Raw genomic sequence first — 23,615 nt, forward strand, 5'->3', positions numbered from 1 at the left:
TTCTCTCTCTCTCTCTCTCTCTCTCTCTCTCTCTCTCTCTCTCTCTCTCTCTCTCTCTCTCAATTTGTTTTTCATTTTTTGTCTGATTTTTTTTTTATATTTTATTTTCATTGCATCAATCCTTTAGGTTGACGAATTTTTGTGTTAATTAGAATTCTATTTTGGGTTGATGCAATTTAGTTTTGTATTTTAAGTTGTTATCTTTTATATTCTATTTGATTAAATATTATCCTACTGCGTTATACATATAGTACTATATAATAATATAATGTTATTATATTACATAGAATAACTTGGATAATTTGGTGTTTACTGCTATATAGTTTATTTTTACTCTTTTTTCCTCTCATCTTATTTTATTCAACATTTGAAACCAGTCACATCCTCCATACTATTAAATTATGCAGCACAAATCAAGAAAATGGCTAGACACAAACATGCCTTCCTTTACCATACATTAGGGGAATCAATATATTTGTGTGATAAAGGGTCATATAATTTAGATAGCACCCTTTGAATGTGTCTAGGCCCATATATTATGTATCATCTTTTTAGGATGCCAACAATATTGATCTTATGGGAAAAGTTACATAAAATATTGAGAAAAAAATGTTTTATATTACAATCTACTAAAAATGTTTTTTAAATATTTAAACCTTTCTATATTTCATATCACTGACGTGTTTTACAACTACCACATGTGTTAACTTAAGTCTTAATATTCTTAAGTTGTTTCGGCAAAAAAAAAAGGTTGTCATAAAAGAGGAGTTCATGTAAAGTTTTTTGCAATATGAAATATTTGTTTTGTAAAGCCACCAAATTTGATGATTTGCAAGGCAATTGTGTATACTTTTAGTCTTCAAAAAACACACATCTACAAGTGGTTATACATTCATCTTAGGTAGTTTCAACTTTTCATATAATTTTACCTGTACACATTTATCTATTTTAATTTAGTTTTTTTATCAAAAAAAAAAACTTTAATTTAGATATTTATAAGTAAACAATGGCGTTTAAGACCGATGAGTAACGGTCGCCATTAATGTGTTGAATGTGCTTGAACGGTTACATCTTTTGGTCTACTAATGATGCAAGGTTGTCCATATTAATGGACGACCTTAATGATTTTTAGGACTCATCAACTATAACTACCATAAATATACAATTGCAATCTACTTCAGATACAAGATTCAAATTGAAGTTTTTAATGCAACTAACAAAACAAAGTTTGTGATATTTGATCGAGATGTCAAGAAAATCCTAAATAAATCTACAAGATCGAGATCTTGCTGAAAAATAAAATAAGGTACAACTTATTTAAATTGTTGTAAAAATATTGATATTGGAGAAGGAATCCCACGTGATTTGAAAAAAAAATATTAGGAAAAAAATGGATTTCTCTACTTCGTTTGAATGAATTCAATCTAAAAGATGGTTTTGAAAATTTCATAGTTGCTAAGATTTTTGATGCGCCTTCAAATGATAAAAAGGTATGGAAGAAAAAAAAAACACAATTCAACATGCTATATTAATTCTTTTTGCTACACTATTCCAAAATTAACAAAAATAAAAAATTTACAAAAGACTGTCACATCATTGAAATTTAATATAAATGCAAATACCTATGAAAAATCTTAGCGACAAAGTTCAAACTTTGTAAGATCTAATCAAGAATCTGTAAGTGCCAATTCATTAGTACTTAACACAAATGATGCAACAAAAAGAAAAAATGATGAAAGCTCAAAAATTGAACAAATATGGACGGACTAAATTTCAAATGATGAAGATGGAGAAATTGATGATGACAACAACCGTCACCATACCGCAATAACAAAGCATTGAAGAAAAAAAAAATCATAATGTAGCTTTTTATTACATCACATAATAAAAATCAATAATATAGAATGAATTAATATGTTTTTATCAACTTTTATTATACAATAAGCAATTTATAATTATTACTTTTTATAATGAACTCATTACTAACAAAATTTTATAATAAATATGCTATAATATATGTATAATATTTTCCAAAAACAAATTTACATAAAATATTATAATATTATCCGTGCATTGCACAGAAAACTTACTAGTTAATTAAAAATTAAGTATATTTGGCCATTTTTTCCTAAATATAGATATGGACTAGGTCTTCCCACATATCCGACCACCATAACAAGTAAAGACTCCTAAAAAAAAAAAGACGAAAGTTCTCCATAAAGAGCCAAAATTCCCAAGGTTGAAGGAGTCAATGAATTGAAATTGCAATAAATACCAGACCCCATTCACATTCATGTCTAAAATGACAAAACTCTTTCCATTTAGTCATTGAATTATTAATTTACAGCCATATACTCCAAGATTAGTTAAAAATCGTCTCTCTTTTAAATTATTGAATTGTCCATCTGACAGAGTGTCAAAAAAAGACAAATGATATAGAAAATAACTAAGAATTTTCCATCTTGCTATCTTTATCAAAGACAACCGATCCTTCAACAGTTTCCAAGCAGGACACCATTCGCGAATACAAAATTAAAAGAAATTTTGATAGCTGCCCACCTTCTTCAGTTGACTATGTTGCTACTTGTGTGACTTCCTATGTCTGCATCAGCAAAACTAGCAAGGAAGACTATTGGGGTTTTCACATAGAAAGCGTGTTATATATAGAACCATAATCTTCATTCTTCAACCACAAAACCAACCCAAAACTTTATCTTTTACAATCTTGTATACTCTCTTATAAACAGGAGTTTCTAGCACTAGCAGCCATGATGAAATCATCAAACTCAGCCCTCTACCTGCTATCTTGTCTTACAGTGTTGCTGCTTCTACCGGTGCCTTCCTTATCGGCTGACCCTGATCAATTACAGGACTTTTGTGTTGCAGATTTGAATGCACCCATATCAATCAACGGCTTTCCTTGCAAACCTGCGTCAAAAGTTAGTGCAAATGATTTTTTCTTTGATCTGAGCAAAGAGGGTGTCACTAACACATCAAACTTAAACTTCAGTATCACTCCTGCAAATGTCCTTACATTCCCTGCTGTCAACACTCTTGGGATCGCAATGAACCGTGTAGACTACGGCCCTGGAGGACTCAATCCACCACACTCTCACCCTCGTGCATCTGAGTCCGGTGTGATCATTAAAGGGAGAGTACTTGTGGGGTTTGTGACAACTCAGAATGTGTATTACTCCAAGGTTTTGAAACCTGGTGAGATTTTTGTCATTCCCAGGGGGCTTGTACACTTCCAAAAGAATGTTGGAAAGGGGAAAGCTCTTGCATACACCTCTTTCAACAGTCACTTGCCGGGGGCTGTGATTCTCGCAACAACTATCTTTGGTTCACAACCATCAATGCCTAATGAAGTGTTAACTCAGGCCTTCCAAGTAGACGATTCTGTTATCAATACCATAAAATCTAAATTTAGTTCTTAAGCCAAGGCCTTCCTGTTAAGGTCACTTTGATTTGAAAATTGTGTTATAAGATGTTTGAGATTGCCTGCCTCCCATTTGTTGGGCTGTGTAATTCAGGTTATCAGTGTATGTTGTTTTGATTATTGATTGATTCTATAAAATTTGTTGTTTTGATTATGCCTATGTTTTTATGTTTATTGATGAATTTTATGATAAATGTTTTCACCTGTGAGTTCAAGTATTGAGTTCTAAATAAAACAACCGAATCTCCCTCACTGTTAAAAAAGATACCTTGAAGAATAAACCTCTGAATTCTGATACAATAATCCGAGTGTCCTATGTCAAACCCTATCACAGACCAAGACTAAAAGGGACTGCATCAGAAGCAGAGACCAGTGCAAGTAGCAGCAGTGCAGATAATGAAAAGAGAAGCTAAACGACTTGTAGCTTTTATGTTGTATTAAACTACATGTAGTTAGTTTAGTGACTGGCTTGTGATGTACACGTGATAGATTAGCTAGTTTGTAGACTAGAGAGTTGTTATAGTTTGATAAGTTAGTTAAAGGCATCTCAATATATATACACACACTAATCAGTGTATTTTGTTAGTTCAATACAATAACGATCATTCTCAATCCTTCTGATAAACCCCTACATACAATGACAGCAAATTGTCACGGAGTACTTATAACTCAAATTAATTTTCATCTGGCATCATTTTTAAGTGGAAAGTAATGATTCAAATCGTCTTTAATGGCTTCTCTCAAAAATAATAAAAATAAAAAATCTTCCATGGCATTTGTCAATTGTTCATTCTACACTTCGACATTAGTTATAGTTTAATGACTCCAAAATTTTGCATTATTTGAATTTATTTTATTACCATTATTGAAACATGAATTTGTACCAATTAGTGACATATTTAACAATGAAAATGAAAGTTTGGAAAGCACAATTCTCTACACCACACAACTTCAGGGAACAGCCCAAGACTCAGGTTATTGGAAGAAGTTATGGGGTCTGGAGGTGCCGAGCAAGATCAAAAACTTCATTTGGAGAGCTAGCAGAGAAGCTCTTCCTGTGAAGTCTAATCTTTGCCGTAGGAGGATCACACAAGATGGTCAATGTGAAATATGCAAAACAGGGGACGAAGACTGTTCACATGCTCTATTCTTTTGTTCTGATGTGCAGGTACTATGGAAGGCAGATTCACAGTGGAGGTGGCTTGAGGAAATGAAGGGCCGAGGCATCAAGGACATCTTCAAACGAGCTATTGCGGAAAAGAACGATGTTGCTTTGTTGGCTTTCACGGCCTGGGCAGTGTGGAATAGGCGTAACCAGCTTCGTCTCAAGCAACTGGCGTGCCCACTCAACCAAATTTATGCGCTATCAAAAGATAGGACACTGGAATTTCAGAACCTTCATCCAGCAGTTGGGACACCACAACACAGAAATCACATCAGATGGAGGCCGCCAGACCAAGGAATGTACAAGGTTAACTACGACGGAGCTATTTTTTCCCAGCAAGAGAGAGCAGGGGTTGGCGTCGTAATCAGAAATGCAGAAGGTGCTGTGATGGCATCCTTGTCACAGCAAATTCCACTCCCAACAACAGTTGCTCAAGTTGAAGCCTTGGCTGTAAGGAGAGCTACAGAATTTGCACTAGAACTCGGAGTAACCAAAGCCATCTTCGAAGGAGATTCAGAAGTCATGCAGGGAGCTCAACGATCCTAATCCTTCTCAAGCCTTACATGGTCATCTACTTCAGGATGTTAAAAGTTTGTCCAATTCTTTTCATTTTGCTAGTTTTTCTCATGTATGTCGTCAAGGAAATAATGTTGCTGATGCCTTAGCAAAAAGGGCTATTAGGGAGCATGATCAAACTGTCTGGATGGAAGATGTACCATCAGACATTCAACATGTTGTTCAGGCTGATTTAGCCAACTTTGGGTAATAAATGAAGTATGTTTCATTCTCAAAAAAAAAAAAGGAAAGCACAATTCTCTCATTACACAGTTTGGCATGAAATTGTATCAATTAGTAACATACTATAACAAAGTTCCAGAAAGCAGAGTCCTTTGCTACACAGCTTAAAAACTAAATCAACCTAGGAGATTCTGTCTGTGTGCTAATACAATTGACTAAAGTGTATCCAGTACGATGATACATAAAAAGATTTGAAAGTTCAAATCATGTGTAAAACACCTATGAACGTTTAGACCCTTAAGTTAAAATTTTCAACACAAGCTTATAAACAAACAACATATGTGCGGAATATGAATATAAGCTAAACCCAAATTGGTAACACACTCTAAGCCATAATTAATCACAAACACAGCAGCAATTAAATGGTAGAGAGTAAGGGAAGAATGATGCAAACACAAAAATAACACGGCGATGTGGTATCGAAGAGGAAACTGAAGTACTCGACGAAAAACCTCTTCGCTGCCCTCCAAGCAACTAATAATCTACTAGAGAATAAAATTGGGATACATAAATAGTAGAAGATCCTCCAAGCTTAATCTACCCAGAGCACCTAAGCCCTCCAAGTTTCTTGCTCCAATAGGGTTACATCGAACCTTATCTTCTCTAACTTACCAGATCCCGCAATAGCCCATTACATCAACCAAAATAAATGGATCCCTTCTGAACTACTTCCCAAGCACCAAAATACCTTCTCACTTATATGGGTATGGTGAGATAAGGATTTGACTAAATGTACCTCTCAAGTATATGTCAATGGAGAGGGTGAGAGTAGAGAAATTTGGAAAATCAAATGATGAAGATTGTGAATGAGTCAATCTTATTTTTCTCTAGGGTTTCTCTCTCAAAATTCTCTCTAGAAGCTCTTTAAATTTTATGGATATAAGAGTATTTAAAGTAGAGTGTATGAGGAATGCGAAAAGTCAGTTTCAACCAAACAGGGCATTCTGGCGACTCGGCCTCGCAACTAGAACAAGTCGCGAGTTTGAGTCGCGAGCTAATTACCTGGCTAAATTGGAAGTTTTGTCCTGTAGTGCTCCAGCTATTGTGACCCTTCAACTTCCCTTACATGCTTCTCATGTATGCCATTCTAGCGACTTGCTAGTCGCGAGACTCCCTTGAATTGCTCACTTCTTGAGATTTCTTCACACTCTCTCACACACTATCCTTACATGATTCCCACCTAAATACATGGTATCTAATTGTTAAATTACAAGCAAATTTGGCACGGAATAAAACCAACACATAATTGAATAAATTCAACCTTACAAGATTAATGCATCTCTACATATGATTTCATACTACGATTTTAGGACATTAAAAGAGACTAGGAAACACACTTCAGCATTAGACGTGGAGAAACCTACAACACAACTGTCCTTTGATTATAAATAATTAAGTACTAATTCTTCTCTTATCTGCTTACATGCGCGAGATTATGTCGCTCTTTCAAAACTACCAACAAACTGCATGTGCAGCCATTCAGGTTGTGAGCTTTGAGCATATTCCCCCATTGATTGTGATCCAAATATCATTTCAGAAGCATCAAATGGCTGTGCACCAAGCTGAAACACCATATTAATTCGTTAGAAAAGTCCTACAGCATATAATTCTAAAAGTCTTTTTTTCGGATCTGTGATACAATTAAAAAAAATGATATTCTCTTCACAAGAGGATAACTTAATATTCAAAGCAAATTCCTACGAGCCTATCCCCCAAAAAACTAGTGAGTAAGAAAAAACTGACGAGTATGATTTGGCCCTAGGGAATAAAGTACAAGCCAACATTACAAATTGAACCTAAAGATATAGATATGATAGATGTCCATGTACTAAGGGTATTTGATTTAAAGTACTGAAAGGGATAAATGAATTTGGGTGGAAGAGTGCACCGATGTCCAAGGGTGGCACAAAATGGAGAGAGGAGAGTTGGCATAATTGTGCACAACGAAAGCCAATGATTGCACACAGAAGCTCACATATATGTTGGAAGCTATTGAAAGAACAAGTAGAGCAGAAAAAGAAGAATAAAGTGAAGAAAAAAAAAAGCCAAACAACTATATCGGTCCTGAACCACGTGAGAACGTTCAATTTCATCGTTAAACTACTGATTGTGTCAATTTAAAAGTTGCTTAAGTTCTAATGATAGTTCAATGTTTACCTTATTCCCACTGAATATTAACCACAGGAAGTAGTACAAATTTTGCCTCTTTCAAAATCTTTGTTCCTCATAATAGTAAGGATCAAAGTAAACTCACTCAATTTGAAAAGAATTTCACAAAAAATGAATCAATTTCTAAAAGGGAAGTGGGTGCAAGTGTAACATGCAACCATTTCCATAATATTGGAACTAAATTGACACAATTAAAAGTTAATGGACGAAATTGAACTCTAACATACCAATATAATCTAGGGACAAAAATAGCAGCTTGCCCAAATAAAATAGGTAAATCAGAGGATGGCTTCATCGTAGATGTGAACTAATATATATAGAGTTCTTGTAGTTAGCCCAGTTATTTGGTAATAGCCAGACTTGAGGTCCACATCAAGTATCAACATATCAGAAATATTCATATATTCACTCTTTCTCTGACAAAGTTTGAAGCAGTTAAGGTGTTGTCCAATGGTCCATGAATTCATAGCTTAAACGCAACAGTTTCCATTGCCACTAAATGTTCTTCAGAGCACCCAATAAGGCCATGACTTACAGAGCAAAAAAAAAAAATCTGAAGGCATTAACAGACCAATGGAATGTATAAAGAAATAGGATATGGGAGTGGTGGCATAAATCTAAGAAGGTAATGACACAGTGAAGGGCAGCTTCAAGCTGAGCCGTACAAAACTTTGGTTAGAAAGTCAATTTGTCACTTTTAATGAAAATTTTGCGAATGTATTAGAAACAACTATTGAATTTGCAATGAAACACTTACAGGCATAACGCCTAAGAAAGTAAAACATACATGGCTATTTAGCAGGAAAATTAAGTTGTGTAAATTATGATTCAACAAAATATAATAGGTTACTATAGCTTTTCTCATTCTTAAAATCATTACTTTGACTTTTGGCAGACCAAGAACTTCATCTTAGAATTAGAGAAGCATTACAAGAGATTTTCTTTTATTCAGTTGAATGTTGATGTATAGTAACGTTCTTTTGACTCCTTGAATTGTTGATAGATTGCAATATACACAAAAAAACAAAAACAAAAAAAACAAAAAAAACAAAATGTACCAGACTCCAGAGATGATTTCAGCATCAGACCTCAAACAGAAAATAATCAAGATTAAAAGTCAATTACATGAGATTTTGTCTTATCTTATTCTTATACTTTACAACCGAAGAAAAAAAAAAGGGAAAGAAAGAAGAAGAATGATGGAATGAAATGCCATTTTTAACTTTAAAACATTGTAAATTCACTCGTGCTGGTGTTGAGAGTCTAGAGACAATAAGTATGTATATCTGGTAATACAACAACAGGCCACTTAAACCATTTCTAAACCCTGATTATCATTGTCTTCTCGTTCCCTTGAAGAAAAATCTTGACAAATTGCTGATTGGAATATCCGTAGGAGCTAGTTATATATCTGATGAACTAATTGAAAAATCTTTCCAAACAAGCTAGGTACTGCATTGAATACTGAAATAGCTGTGTAGCAAAGAAGTTGATAAATTTGTTTGCACAAACACAGAACCCCTACGATCAGGATTAACCATAAATTTACGATGAATAGCCAACGGGGAGGAATGATTATTCAGACAAGTAGCTCCCAATGATTCCAAAAACTAGACAGATGAACCTGAATATGGCACGGTACTCAGAGTATGGAGGTTGTAGTATTATCAACACATATGCAATGCTGTAGACGATTGTAGCCACAATGAAAACCAAGAAGGTAGCAAAATGTAGTGTTTCAAGTGGAGAGATGTGAAAGGGTTGAAAACGTAAAGTAATTAAGCCACCCAGAACCGGGAAGAGGAAGACAAGAACTGTATGAAATGCTTCAAAGAAACCGAGAGCTACATCACTGGCACATACACAAACAAGAAATCCTTCAGCTTTAATATTACTTTTTCTTGCAAAGGTAAGAAAATCAAAATCCCACAAAATCCACTTAAAATAAAAAATAAAATAAAAAATAAAAAATCACCTCAACTTTGTTAGGTTTCTCTTTCAAACCTACCAAAATGATTGCAATACAACTTGAAGAGATGAACGAACCACTAACAATAGTATTTCATTCACCCTTACTACAAGAAATAATATCTGAAAATTTATCTTATCAAGAATTCTAAAATTCACTCTTTATATGTGCGTGACTACAACGCTGAGTTTGTAATAATTAAAGTCACTCAATAAGCTACAGGTCTGATATAAGACTTATTGTTCCTCATTCATGCAGAAGTATTGATGTTGAAATGTAAACAACCACAACAATCAAGCCTTAGTCCCAGAACCTTTGAAGTGGCTTGGGATCCTCAATAGAATAATGAAAGTTGGCCACATATTTTCTTTTCTGCCATTCTATCATATCTGAAATCATACTCTTTGGTCAATTCTATCTCAGAGTCATCTATAGGGAGTTTAATGTAGCCAATGAAGGACTAAGTTCAAGCATAGTATTCATTACAGTTTTGCCTTTGAATACAAAATTGACCATAACATGCAAATTAAAACCTATATTGAAACCATTTTAACCTAAGGACACATATAACTAAACCTTCAAAAACAAATTATTTTTTCTTTTATTGAATTTCACGCACAGATCCTTAGAAGAATTTTGAAGTGGTAACAAATTAATCTTCGATGATTGCATCAAACCCTTAAAAAAAAAAAAAAACAATTATGCAGCCATGAATCTTGAGTCCTTCACAAAATATTTTACTAATAATGGTAGCAATTGCTTGATCTTGAATGAATTGTTGAAAGGTTTGATTTTATTTTATATATATATATATACAATGTCCCAATTTATATGTGCCCCAAAATTACTTGGGCCAGCCTCAACCCTGATTATACGGTGATGCAAATTAATTAAGGTTAGAAATTAAGACAGTAATCTTACCTCAAAACGACAAACTTTGTTCGTGGGGCTGACACTGGGTAATGGCATTATATAAGTTGATTTATACTCCTTCATTATGAATGTGAATAGAAGTAATTTTTTCTTTGCAGATATTAGATAAATTTTTGATAATCTAAAGAAGAAATACTGTAATTTCAAATTCGGAAAAAGAAAAACTGCAAAAAGGCATACTCAATGGATGTTCCAAAATAAACTAGCCAAACACAATATCAAAGATTAATGAAAAATTCTGTAAAAAAACTGCAACCAAGAATACCAAATTTTTATTCAACAAAAAAGGGGAAAAAAAAGAATTTTTACATAGAAACCCTTCAAGAACACCATTCTTGGTTCGATTTCAACAATAGCAATAATTATCAGAACAAATGGGGTCCTATTATATTATAGGCACTGATTTTCACTAAATTTCATTATTTGCCAGACTCCCACCTTTGCAATGATTAAGGTCTATGTGGGATCCGTTTATTTTACTGAAACTAAAAAAATTTTGCTGAAAATACTATAAATAAAGGTAAAAATTAGCTAAAATAGTATAGTTGACTCATAAATAGTACCAAAAAGTGTAATGAGGCCCATAAATAGTAGCAAAAATAAGCTGGTTTTTTAATTTTTGCCAAACACACGCTAAATAGATTATCAATTAGTAAATGTCAATGATGGGGACCCATTTGGAATTCTTTATATACACAATCTGTTTGAAGAAGTTGATGGTTAAAGAGCTCTGGTAAAGACGTTACTTTACCCACTGCTTTCTTCATTTAACATTTGTTTCAATCAAGAAAAAAAATTTACAAACTAGGTCTTCCCACTTATGCATAAAACACTATATCTATATCTAAAAGCTGAAGCGTACATAATAGTCTCTCCTCGTTTATAGGAGTTCTCTCTCTCGTGATCTACAAGATCTTCCTCCCTCAGGGTTTCCTACGAGGCTGCCTTCTTTTGTCTTTCATGTTGCAGACTTCTTTATCATGGCAGACAACATCTCAAAGATTCTGGAGCAGATTACTTTAACTTTGGAGGAAGAAGAAATTGTTACTATTTCAGATGAAGGCCGAAAAGAGGAACTAAAGGGCTGTGTGTTGAGTCTCATTGGAAAATTTTTAACCTACAAATCCTTTAATAAAAGAGCTGCACTGGGTACACTCAAAAAGGTGTGGGGTTTGGAAGATGAAGTGCAGGTCATTGAGGTGGGGTCATGTTTCAGTTCAAGTTTAGATCCGAATTCGAGTTAGACAGAGTCTATACTGGAGGCCTTTGGTGTTTTGATAATCAAGCCTTGTTGCTAACCAAATGGAAATTGGGGGTGACAGCAGCGAATTTCAAGTTTGACTCAATTCCTTTATGGGTGCAAATCTGGGGGGCGCCTTTTAATATGAGATCTAATCGGGTAGCAGAAGAGGTGGGGAACCGGTTGGGCAAGGTTTTGGAGGTGGGGAAGCGGCACACCAATGATAGCCAAAATTTCTTCATGAGGGTTAAGATTGCTATTCTGTTGGATAAAGAAAAAAGGTGAGGGGCTTTTTTGGTAGGTTCACATGGAGAGACATTGGGTGCACTTTAAGTATGAACGGTTGCCAGTATTTTGCCATTACTGTGGACTTTTAGGTCATGACTTACGTTATTGTGCGAAGTACTTTAGTAAAACAAAAGCTAGGATTGATGCGGATTGTGGCTATAGGGATTGGTTGAAGGCAGGTGGCAAGGCTTGTTCACCACTGAAAAGGGGAGTTGTGAAGGAGGGTAGTAGTGATGGCGATAATGGGGTGATGAAAGGGCTGCATGGTTCATAGAGCACGCCAGAGGTGAATGAAAAGGTAGCGGCAAGGATGGTTTCCCTAACAAAACGGTTCTGGAAAGTGGTGGAGGTGCAACCAAATTGGTGGGAGCAGATTTCGCTGATCATGGGGATTGGGCCGAGAATCATGGGCTTGGGGGAAGTGGATATGGACAACAAAGCATCAGGTGCCGTGGATTTAGGTGTTCAAAGTTCAAGCATAGAAGTGGGGTTGATTTGGCGCCAGCTATTCACAAAGAGCACGTGGATTGTACTAAAGATGGGGTTGGGCTAAACAGTAATAAAAAGAAAAATACTTGGACTAGGCTGGCACGTATGGATGTTGGGCCTGTGGGAATATTAAAGGAAGGAGCTAAATCCATTTTGGGGAAAAGAAATATGTTGGAAGTGTTTTCTTTTGGGGACACAGAGGATGAAAAGCGTAAAGGAAAAAGGGGGAAGGTCAGTGATGAATCAAACATGAATAAAGTGGCAGGGGTGTTGAACCACCCTTGCCGAGAGCAAATAGGCTTTTAAGTTGGAACTGCCAAGGGCCTGGGAACCTTTGGACAGTTCAAAGCCTTCACAAGTTAGTGAGGGAACAAGCTCCCGATGTATGCTTCTTGATGGAAACAAGGTTGGATAGAGACAGGTTTGAGAAGCATTGTGGTGATTTACCATTTTTAAAAAAAAAAAAATTGATAGTTAAAAAGCCAAATTCAGGTGGCAGGTTAGCTTTACTTTGGAGGGAGGAGATGACTTTAGATGTTATTAATTTCACTGATAACCATATTTTAGCAAATGTAGTAGACGATGATGGTTTTGTGTGGTATCTCACAGGATTCTATGGGTGGCTAGAGGCAAATGAAAAACGGAAGTCTTGGGCTCTTTTATCTCACTTATGGTCTTTCATTGAAGGTCCTTGGTGTTGTATAGGGGATTTCAATGCCATTCTTCATGCGTCTGAAAAGCAAAGTGTCTGTGCACCTTATTATAATCAGATGGAGGACTTTCGGGTTGCCTTGGAGGATTGCGGGTTGATTGACTTAGGGTTCATTGGGCATAAATTTACATGGACTAATAGGAGGCCAGGTTCGACTCACACAAAACAAAGGTTGGATAGAGCTACAGCTAATAGGTTGTGGATTGACAAATTTCCTTCAAGTTTAGTCTCCCATTTGTTCAGCCATGCTTCTGACCATATTCTTATTCTTTTGAAAACCATGATTGATAGGCGGGTTAGGGGAAAGGGGGCTGGTGGTTTTAGGTTTGAAGATGCTGTGGACAGATTGTGAGGAAGCCGTGACTGAAGCTTGGACAAAGGGAGGACGTGGTAACTCGGGTTTAAGTGGTGTACGGGATCAAATCCAAGGTTGTGGGGCTGAACTACATGTATGGGGTTCTTTTAAAACCAAACTCGAAATAGAGATTAAAAGGCTTAAAAAAAAAATTGGAGGTGATGAATGAATGTGAGCTGACTGAAGAGAGCAGAAGTGAGTTTCTGCGTGTAAGTAAGCAACTTGATGACCTACTACTGAAGCAAGAGATATTTTGGAGTTAGAGATCTCGAGTGTCATGGCTAAGACATGGAGATAGGAATACTAATTTTTTTCATTCCAAAGCTTCCCGAAGAAGGAGGTGAAATTATATTGAAGGAATAAAAGATGCTAATGGGGTTTGGGTGGAGAAAGTCGAGGTTGTGGTTGAGGTGGCGTTTGATTATTTCATGAATATTTTTAATGCAGGCACTTATGACAAAATGGAGGAATGTCTCGGCACAGTAAATCATAAAATTACAGATGATATGCTGGAGGTGCTATCTACGCTATTTAGTAGTGATGAAGTTAAAGCAACGTTGTTTCAGATGGGACCAACAAAGGCTCTTGGGCCCGATGGTATGAATACACTTTTCTATCAAACATTTTGGCATATTATGGGTAATGAGATGATTGATGTTGTGTTATATTTTTTACATTCTCGTAATATGGAGCCTGATATTAATTATACTCATATAGTACTGATCCCTAAAGTAAAGAAACCGGAAAAAATGGTTGACTTCAAATCAATTAGTCTTTATAATGTGATCTATAAAATTATTTCAAAAGTTTTGGCGAACAGATTGAAGTTGATCTTGCCACAAATTATTTATCCTTCTCAAAGTGCATTTGTACCTGGCCGCCTTATTACTGATAATGTGTTAGTAGCCTATGAGACTTTACATGCCATGCATATTAGAAAAAAGGGAAAAATGGGGGCTTTAGCTCTTAAATTGGACGTGAGTAAGGCCTATGACAGAGTGGAATGGGGCTTCCTTAAGGGTATGATGATTAAATTGGGCTTTCTAGAGGTTTTGGTGGATAGGGTTATGAAATGTGTTTCTACACCTTCCTTTTCAGTTCAGATTAATGGAAAAGCATATGGGAATATCAGGCCTTCTAAAGGTATTCGGCAAGGAGATCCATTGTACCCTTATTTGTTTTTGATTTGTGCAGAAGGTTTCACATCGCTCCTTGCTAAAGCAGAATTAGATGGGAGGTTGCATGGAATGGCAGTCTGCAGGAATGCTCCTCGTATAACTAATCTGCTTTTTACTAATGATTCTTTGATTTTTTTGTCAGGCTAATAACAATGAAATGTAGGTTGTATCAGATACTCTACAGCTATATGCTGATGACTCTGGTCAATGCATCAATCTTGAGAAGTCTTCAGCCTATTTCAGTAGCAATGTGCAGGTGGAGCAGAAAGCATGGATTGTTGACCAACTAAAGGTGAAGGAGGTGGCGATGTTTGATTCTTATTTGGGGTTGCCTACTTTGATTGGAAAAAGGAGATATGACACTTTTGCTTTCATTAAGGAAAGGGTTTGGAAAAAGATTCAAGGTTGGAAGGGGAAGTTGCTTTCAAGGGCTGGAAATGAGGTTTTGATAAAAGTTGTGGCTCAATCTATTCCCACTTATACGATGGGGGTTTTTCAATTGCTGGGAAAATTATGTGATGAATTGGATGCTATATGTGCTAGATTTTGGTGGGGCCAAATTAGTGAGGAAAGGAAAATTCACTGTAAGAGTTGGAGTTTTCTGACGCAGTTGAAAAAGGAGGGAGGGATGGGCTTCAAAGATATTCGAGCTTTTAATCTAGCTATGCTAGCTAAACAAGGATGGCAATTGTTGCAAGACAAAAACTCTCTTTTGTATAGATGTTTTAAGGCAAAGTAGTTTCCATGATGTGAGTTCCTTGAGGCGAAGGATTGCCAAAACAGCTCCTATGTTTGGAAGAGCTTATTAGCTGCTCAACTGGTATTGAGGAAATGGTGTTATTGGAGAGTGGGGAATGATGCTTCTATCCATGTTTTGAAGGATTGTTGGTTACCTAATCAGCCAACAAAGAGAGTTCTTTTCCAACCTGAGGAGGAAATTTGGGAGTGGAGAGTTTCGGATTTGATTGATTGGCAGAACCACTAGTGGGATAGAGATCGAATCCATGCTTTGTTCCACCCGTATGATGCTGATGCTATCCTCCAAGTTCCCTTGAGTAGGCAGGTGGTGCAAGATGTCTTGGCTTGGTCTTTTACAAAGAATGGTAGGTACAATATGAAGTCCGGGTACCACGTGGCCAAGCAACTAAGGTTGGTAGAGAATAATAGTGGAGAGGCTTCGGTGCAATCATCAAATATTTCTTTGTGGTCACAGATATGGAAGGCTAGGGTCCCAAATAAGATCAAAATATTTTCATGGAGAGCATGTCATAATATACTACCTACTAAAGACAATCTAGTGAAAGGAGGGTGTTTAAGGATGCTTGATGCTATTTCTGTCATAAAGCTAATGAATCGGTGCTGCATGTACTTTGGAAGCGTGGGGCAGCACAGGACGTTTGGGTTGGCAGTGTAATCAAGTTTCAAAATTTTGGTACGGTGCAAGTGGATTTTGGGCAGTTGTTTGCTAGTCTCATGCCGAGGTTGTCATATGAGGAGCTAGATTTATTTTGGGTGATCTGCTGATAAATCTGGCTTTAGCGAAACTCAGTCTTGCATAGGGGTGCGTTTCAACATCCATCATGGTCATACCAACGGGCTTTAGATTATTTTAGTGAGTTTCATGAGGCGCAGGAGCATCTAAGTGTACCTATGACAGTTCTGGTTTCAGCAAGTCAGGCATGGCAGCCACCACAAGGAGATTTCTTCAAGCTAAACTTTGATGGAGCATGTTTTGATAATGGAGCTAATTCGGGTAATGGGGCTATGGTTCGCAATAGGAATGGTGAAGTGATGGTTGCTATTTCTGCTAAGGGTGGAGCTATGAAAGATAGTGAAGAGGTAGAGGTGCAGGCTTGCCGTAAAGCTCTTGAATTTGCTATAGATGCTGGGTTTATGGAGGTGATTTTGGAAGGTGACAACACAAGGGTGTTGAAGACAGTGGCACAGGCTCAACCAGATCTAGCTCAGCTTGGGTTTATTTATGAAGATATTTGGTGCTTGATTGCAAGTTTTAGATCTTTTTTAGTCAATTGTGTTAGGCATAGTGCCAATGGTGTTGCTCATGCGTTGGCTAGATTTGCTAGATTATCTAATAATTAAACTGTATGGTTAAAGGAGGATCCTCCACTAGCAGTTGATGCTCTGTATTTGGATTCTAGTATTCTTCATTAATGATATTCATTTGGTTCCGACTTCCCAAAAAAAAAATGTTAAAGCGTAGCATTTATTATTACTACACTCCTGTTAAGCCACATCAACAACCACATCATCTATCTATTTCTCATTTCTCTCCACTATTTCCTACCAAAACTTCTCTTTTACCTTTTTATCTGTCCACTGCTCTTAACCTTAATGTCACTCTTGATCTATCTTTTCCTCTTCCTTTTATTTTGACTCTTTTTATCTCTATTCTATTACTATAAATATGACATTCTCTATCCAATTCTATACATATTTTCTCACATGAAAAAAGTTATTACTCTCTCTCTCTTTCTCTCTCATGTTTTATTTTTGTGTGAATTTTTTATTTTTTGTATCTTTACTTTAGATTGATGTATTTATGTGTTCTTTAGAATTTTACTTTGGGTTGCAATTTGGTTTTGTGTTTTTAAGTTATTATCTTTTTTTCTTTTCTATAATTATTAAATGTTAATTTATTGCATATAAATATAGTTTACAAGAATATAATGTTATTCTATTATATATCATGGCTTGGATAATTTGGTGTTTGACTTATGACTATATTTTTTATTTGATGCTTACTTTTCTCATTTTATTTTCTATTTCTCTCCAAAAAAAGGTGATTACTCTCTCTCTCTCTATATATATATATGTGTGTGTGTGTGTGTGTGTGTGTGTGTTTGTGTATTATTTTTTGCAACTTTACTTTAGGTTGATGAATCATTGTATTTTTTATATAATACTATTTTGGGTTAATATGATTTGGTAGTGTGTTTGATTTTTAAGTTTTCCATCACAAGTCTTCTCTCTCCCTCTTTTACCTTTTGTTTGAATTTTTTTTTTTTTTTTGGACATAATAATTAGTTATTTTGGAAGTGAGATTTTGAATTTATATTAAAATACAATGTTGGCTATGTATTTGAATGTGTCTATCAACTATTAAAATTAAACCGCCCAAGATGAATATGTATAGACAGTATTTTTATTTTTATTTTTCATTGATTTATTATTTAGTTGTAACATTAAAATTAAAGTAAATGAATACTGTAGGGACTCCATTTTTAGAAAAGTTCCCCAACAATACATTTTTAGAGAGTGGGTCGAAGGTTTAGGCCCTAACAGATTAGCAACGGAATACAAATCACTTTTTTTTCATTGAAGGGGAGTGAGCCCAATTTACAACTGAGGGTAGCTCCTCAGCACTCGTCCGAGGAGACCTCTCTCCCTGAAACTAACACCACCTTTTAGTCCCCCCCCCCCTTTTACTTTTTGCTCGCCTTTCTTATATAGTTCCCTTCTTCCTATCCCCTTCTTCCTTCTGTTGGTCATCTATTGGCCTTCGCTCTGACCGTCCGTCCCATCAGAGGTCTTATCCGTACTCAAGTGGCTCACCCTGATCAATGTTGCTCTGTCAAAGGGTTACATCCCCATTAATGCGGCCAGGAGGGGTTAGGTGAGCACATTCAATGCAGATGTAACAGCTCGCCTAAGGCCTCGTGTTCCTCCTTGGACCTCCAAGGATTCCTTTGGTGAGGTGGCGCCCGTGTTCCTCCGAGGTCTCGGATGCCCGAGGACGGGCCCTCCTCGGGTATGATCCTCGGGGGTCGGCCCTCGCGCTTTCATCCTCGGACCTCTCACGTATCCTCGGCGTGGACCTTTTGGGCCTGGCTTGGAGTGGGCCGAGGCTACCCAATTTTCTGGCCTCACAAATATGTAAAGTCAAAATTGCCTAAGATGAATTTGTAAAGCCAATATATTTATATATTTGATAATTTCAGAAAATTCAAATAAAAAAATAAATATTATAAAGAATAATGATGTGGTAATGATGTGACAAATGAGAAGGCTCAATAGGAGCTTAGTAACAAAAATGCGATATAAAGATTCAGTTAAATGCAATAAAATCTTAATAAATAAAAGTGTATGTAATAAAAAAAAATTTAAAAAGAAAATAAAAAGATCATTATACTGGTTATTTTCTTTCATTTCAATATGTTAAGTGTTCAATTTTAGACATAAAGTTTACTTTTTTCCTATATATTATTTTAAATATTAAATTTATAATATGGTATAGTCACTTAGTAATGTCTAAGAAATATGCAGTTTTAATTTCATGTATCTATATTAGTAAACAGAAGTCAATCAATAATTCGAAACTACTCCTACAATAAGAAAAATTATAAATATAATAATCTCTTTTTAAGAAAATGAAAATTTTGAATATTATATTTGAAACTCAAACAGTTTAGTTGTATAAGAAGAACAAATTAGGAAAATATAACACACGATAACATAATTTATCAAAATATGGACGGCCTAAAAATGAATAATATCAAACAAATAAATTCAAATAATAAAATTATAAGGTCACGTTTTGTGGCCCAAGCCCAAAATATAAGAGATATTGGCCCGATGAGCCCAGTACAATAGATTTGTAGAGAGTGGGTCAAAGAACTAGGCCTTAATGAGCTTAACAACGGCTAGTACAGACTTGTAGGATGATCAAGCAAGAATCATACACATAGGATTGAATAAATTTACGGTCCGAGGACGCAAATCTTATTATAAATTGATAAAACTGATTACAAGTGCAACTTCAATTGCTGCAGTATCCTCCCTTTCTTTTTTGGTCCCCCTTCCTTCAAGGGTCTCTCACATTATATATCTCCTCCCTGATAATCTTGGCCCTTCATTTGTTAATCGCCCAAGTCACTACTCGAGTACCCGTCCCATCAGCCACCCCTTCTAGCTCTCTATGAGTTGTGGTAGCCAAGGAAATACTATTCAGAGGTCTTCTCCACATAAATGCGGCCAGAAAAGTAGCTGTAGTGCATTTAATGCGGATGTAGCAGTTTTTCCTTAGATATTTTTAGGTTCCTTTCCTTCTCATATGGTCATAAGGCACGCTTCTAACACTGGAGCTCCCATGGAGGTCATTTTCGCCGTTGGAATGCATATCTGAGCTACACTTGCCATGGCCGAGGAGGAATTCCTCCTCGGATTGCCTTCTGCCCCTTCTTTATTCATGAGACTCTAAACTGGAATCTCTCATAACTAATTGTCCCTCCTTGGACATGCCGATGTCCTCGAACACGGTCTGAGGCCCAATATATAATTTTGGGCCCTTATCCCTACAAAAATGATTATATATTTTTTAAGATAAATAAATGATAAATAATCTTAGAAATTGTTTAAGTTTTTTAGAGAACAAATTATTTTCCACAAAATTTAAAGAACAAATTATATATTATACTATAACTAAAATATAATTATTTATTTCCACGCATCGCGTGGGTCTACGACTAGTATATCTAAAAGCTAAAGTGTAGCATTTATTATTGCTACACTCTAGTTGAGCTACATTAGCGTCCACGTCATTATCATTTTTCTTTCCAATTTTCTTATAATTTTTTTTTTAACATTTACTCATTTTTTAAAAATTATTTACAACTTTCTACAACCTTTCTCTATCCCTCACCTTTTCATCTCACCACTATCCACTACCCTCTACCTTAATATCATTTTTCATCTCCCCACTACCCTCTACCTTAATATCATTCTTCATCTTCCTTTTTTTTTTTTTTTTATCTCTCTCTCTCTCTCTCTCTCTCTCTCAATTTTTTGGTGGATTTTTTTTATTTTTCTTTCATCTTTGCTTTAGGTTGATAAATTATTGTATTCTTTAGAACTTTATATTGAGCTAATGCAATTTAGTTTTGTGATTTAAGTGTTTTTTTTTTCTTTAATTGTTGATTTTATTACATGTGTTTTTCTTTAAATTCTTAGTTTTGGTTGTTTGAATTCACCTATTTAGTTGTTCTATATATGTTATTTTTGTACAACATGACATTTGTTCTATGAAATTCCTTTTAGACTTGATTCTTTATCTTTTCATTTGATTTTTTTTTTCTCCCCCCATGTGTAGTGATTGACTTCTAACAAAAATGATTCTATTTATATATTTAGAAATTTATTTCTTCTTAATTCCAATAGTTTAAATTTTTTATGAGCCATAAGGAACAAAGGGGTCCATAATACATTCGTGTTCTCCTTGTATCGTGATAAATCTGGGTAGTTGAATAGTGTGGTTTAATTTACCACTATTACATATTTTTCCCTAAAAACTACATACCATCGATCGTAACACCAAATGGATATTTCAAAGTTCATTTGCATGATTACTTTGCTGTGTGGTGAGTAGAAACATTGTTGGGTAATGATGTATGTTAAATTGTTTATGTAGCCTCTTGACTTGCAAAGGGTAAGTACTGATTTATGCTAAGTTTTTGTTTTTGGTATTCTTTAGAGCTATAATGATTGATAGGTCTAATGAGGCTCCATTAATTTATGCGAGGGTTCAATGTCACCCAAATGACAAGTAATAAAATAAGACAATTTATGTTCAGATTTCAAGTTTATTCTTTCAAAAAAAAAAATGCTTAGCTTTCTAGTAATCACCAATTCGTTTTGTTAACTCAACATCATAAAGCAACTTTAATTTAGTTATATGGATAGGGTTTATTATTTTTCATGTTGCAAAAAATATATATATATATATATATTCAAAATAAAATCAATAGCACTACAACAATTAACCATTTAAATTCAGTCATATCCTCCATACCATTAAATTATTAATATTTTCTCTCATTTTTTTTAATTTTTAAAAAATTAAACATCTAATGTTTTAATTAAATACAAATAAATAAAAAATTCCTTATAAAATCGTACTCTATTTTTTTTAACATTTACACTTTCTCTAACATTTCTCATTCATTTCACATTTTCATCTCTCCCCTACCCTCTACCTTAATAACTCCACTTTGAGTTGATGCAATTTAGTTTTATATTTTAAGTTTTTTTCTTTTTTGTTCTTCCTGATTGTTAAATGTTATCCTATTGCATTATAAAGAATATAATATTATTTTATTACATAACATGATTTGGATAATTTTATCATATAAGAATTTTATATAAGTTACATTGAGAATAGTAAAACAACAACAACAATAATAATAATAATATATTAGATAACTCTAAAAAAATTATCACGCACAACGCGCAGATCTACGACTAGTTCCATTTAAAAATTAAGTCTATTTGGCCAAATTAGGCCTAAATATAGATATAGACTAGGTCTTCCCACTTATGTGGCCACTATAATGAGTAAAGACTAAAGTTCTCTCCTTAAAAATAAAAAAAAAATAAAAAGGCGAAAACATCATTTTAGTTCCTACATTTTGGGGTTACGGTTAATCTGGTCTCTACATTTTAGTAGCAGTCAATTTGGTTCCTGTTATTTTAAACTTGTAGTCAATTTAGTCTCTACTGTTAACTTACTAACAGAAAATACTTACATGGCAAACGGTCTGCCTTGTTAGTGCACATGTGGCTAACATAATAAAATAAAATCAATTAATTAAATATTATAAAAGCCACATCAGCATTTTAATAATAAAAGAAATCCATGTCAGACAAAAAAAATTCTGAAAAGATTAATTAAAAGAAAAAAAAATAAAGAAAATGAATTTTTAAAAGAATCCTCACGTTCTTTTATTTTCTTTAGAATTCTTGCATCTTCTTATTTTCCAAACACAATATACCCAGCAACACCCAACACCACAATATGAAATCAAATCCCAATACCGAGTGTATAGCCAAAAAAATCCCACAATATGAAAGTGAGGATTCTTTCAGTTGAAGGAAACAAACAATTTGAAGTTCAATGGAATATGATGAGGAAAGAGACATAAATGCTTCTCTTCTGCATCAGTTGTCCATGGTTTATCCTGGCTGCCCCCCTGCGACTACTGTTGCATCTTTTTTGGGTGGCTTTTAGTTTTCTAGCAAAGCGAGTATCAACGAATTTCCGTTATTTTTGATGAATACAAATTTTGACATTTGATTCTTGTTCTCACAAGAGTGCTTGATTGGTGGCAGTGAAAACAAGCTTTCCGGGTGCTGGTAATCTGCAAATACTGAAATATCACAATATGGGTATTGGGATTTTTTTGGCTAAACACTCGGTATTGGGATTTGATTTCATATTGTGGTGTTGCTGGGTGTTGGGTGTTGCTGGGTATATTGTGTTTGGAAAATAAGAAAATGCCAAAATTCTAAAGAAAATAAAAGAAAGTGAGGATTCTTTTAAAAATTCATTTTCTTTATTTTTTTTTCTTTTAAATAATCTTTTCAGAATTTTTTTTGTCTGGATTTCTTTTATTATTAAAATGCTGATGTGGCTTTTATAATATTTAATTAATTGATTTTATTTTATTATGTTAGTCACATGTGCGTCAACAAAGCAGACTATTTGCCACGTAAGCATTTTCCGTTAGTGAGTTAACAATAAGAACTAAATTGACTACAATTTGAAAATAACATAGACCAAATTGACTGTTACTAAAATGTATGGATCAAAATAACTGTAACCCCAAAATGTAGGAACTAAAATTATATTTTCAAAAAAAAAAAAAAAGTCTAAAGTTCTCCATAAAGAGCCACAATGTCCAAGGTTGAAGGAGTCAATGACTTGAAATTGCAAGTACCAGACCCAATTCACATTCATGTCATTGAATTATTAATTTACAGCCATTTACTCCAAGATTAGTTGAAATCCTCTCTTTTAAATTATTTAATTTACAGCCACTTACTCCAAGACAAACGTTCTAGAAAATAACTAAGATTTTTCATCTTGCT

At 34.8% G+C, this 23,615-nt stretch overlaps 2 protein-coding genes across 2 annotated transcripts; both read left to right on the forward strand.

The window, feature by feature from the left end:
• The first annotated feature begins 2,668 nt into the window (after positions 1 to 2,668).
• On the forward strand, positions 2,669 to 3,593 carry LOC112012751 (germin-like protein subfamily T member 2). The gene has a single exon (XM_024045134.2). The coding sequence runs from the start codon at positions 2,769 to 2,771 to the stop codon at positions 3,435 to 3,437; it is 669 nt and encodes a 222-aa protein (XP_023900902.1). The 5' UTR covers positions 2,669 to 2,768; the 3' UTR covers positions 3,438 to 3,593.
• A 12,792-nt stretch (positions 3,594 to 16,385) lies between these two features.
• Positions 16,386 to 16,835, forward strand: LOC112012747 (uncharacterized). Its single transcript, XM_024045130.2, has one exon. It carries the CDS (start codon positions 16,386 to 16,388, stop codon positions 16,833 to 16,835), a length of 450 nt encoding a protein of 149 aa, XP_023900898.2.
• Positions 16,836 to 23,615: the final 6,780 nt, after the last annotated feature.

The sequence above is a fragment of the Quercus suber genome, unplaced genomic scaffold (assembly GCF_002906115.3).
Source record: "Quercus suber isolate HL8 unplaced genomic scaffold, Cork oak 2.0 scaffold_30, whole genome shotgun sequence".
In the NCBI taxonomy this organism is placed as follows: domain Eukaryota; kingdom Viridiplantae; phylum Streptophyta; class Magnoliopsida; order Fagales; family Fagaceae; genus Quercus; species Quercus suber.

Coding starts and splice junctions, on each gene's coding strand:
- LOC112012747 (XM_024045130.2), top strand. CDS start 16,386: ATGACAGTTCTGGTTTCAGCAAGTCAGGCATGGCAGCCACCACAAGGA.
- LOC112012751 (XM_024045134.2), top strand. CDS start 2,769: ATGATGAAATCATCAAACTCAGCCCTCTACCTGCTATCTTGTCTTACA.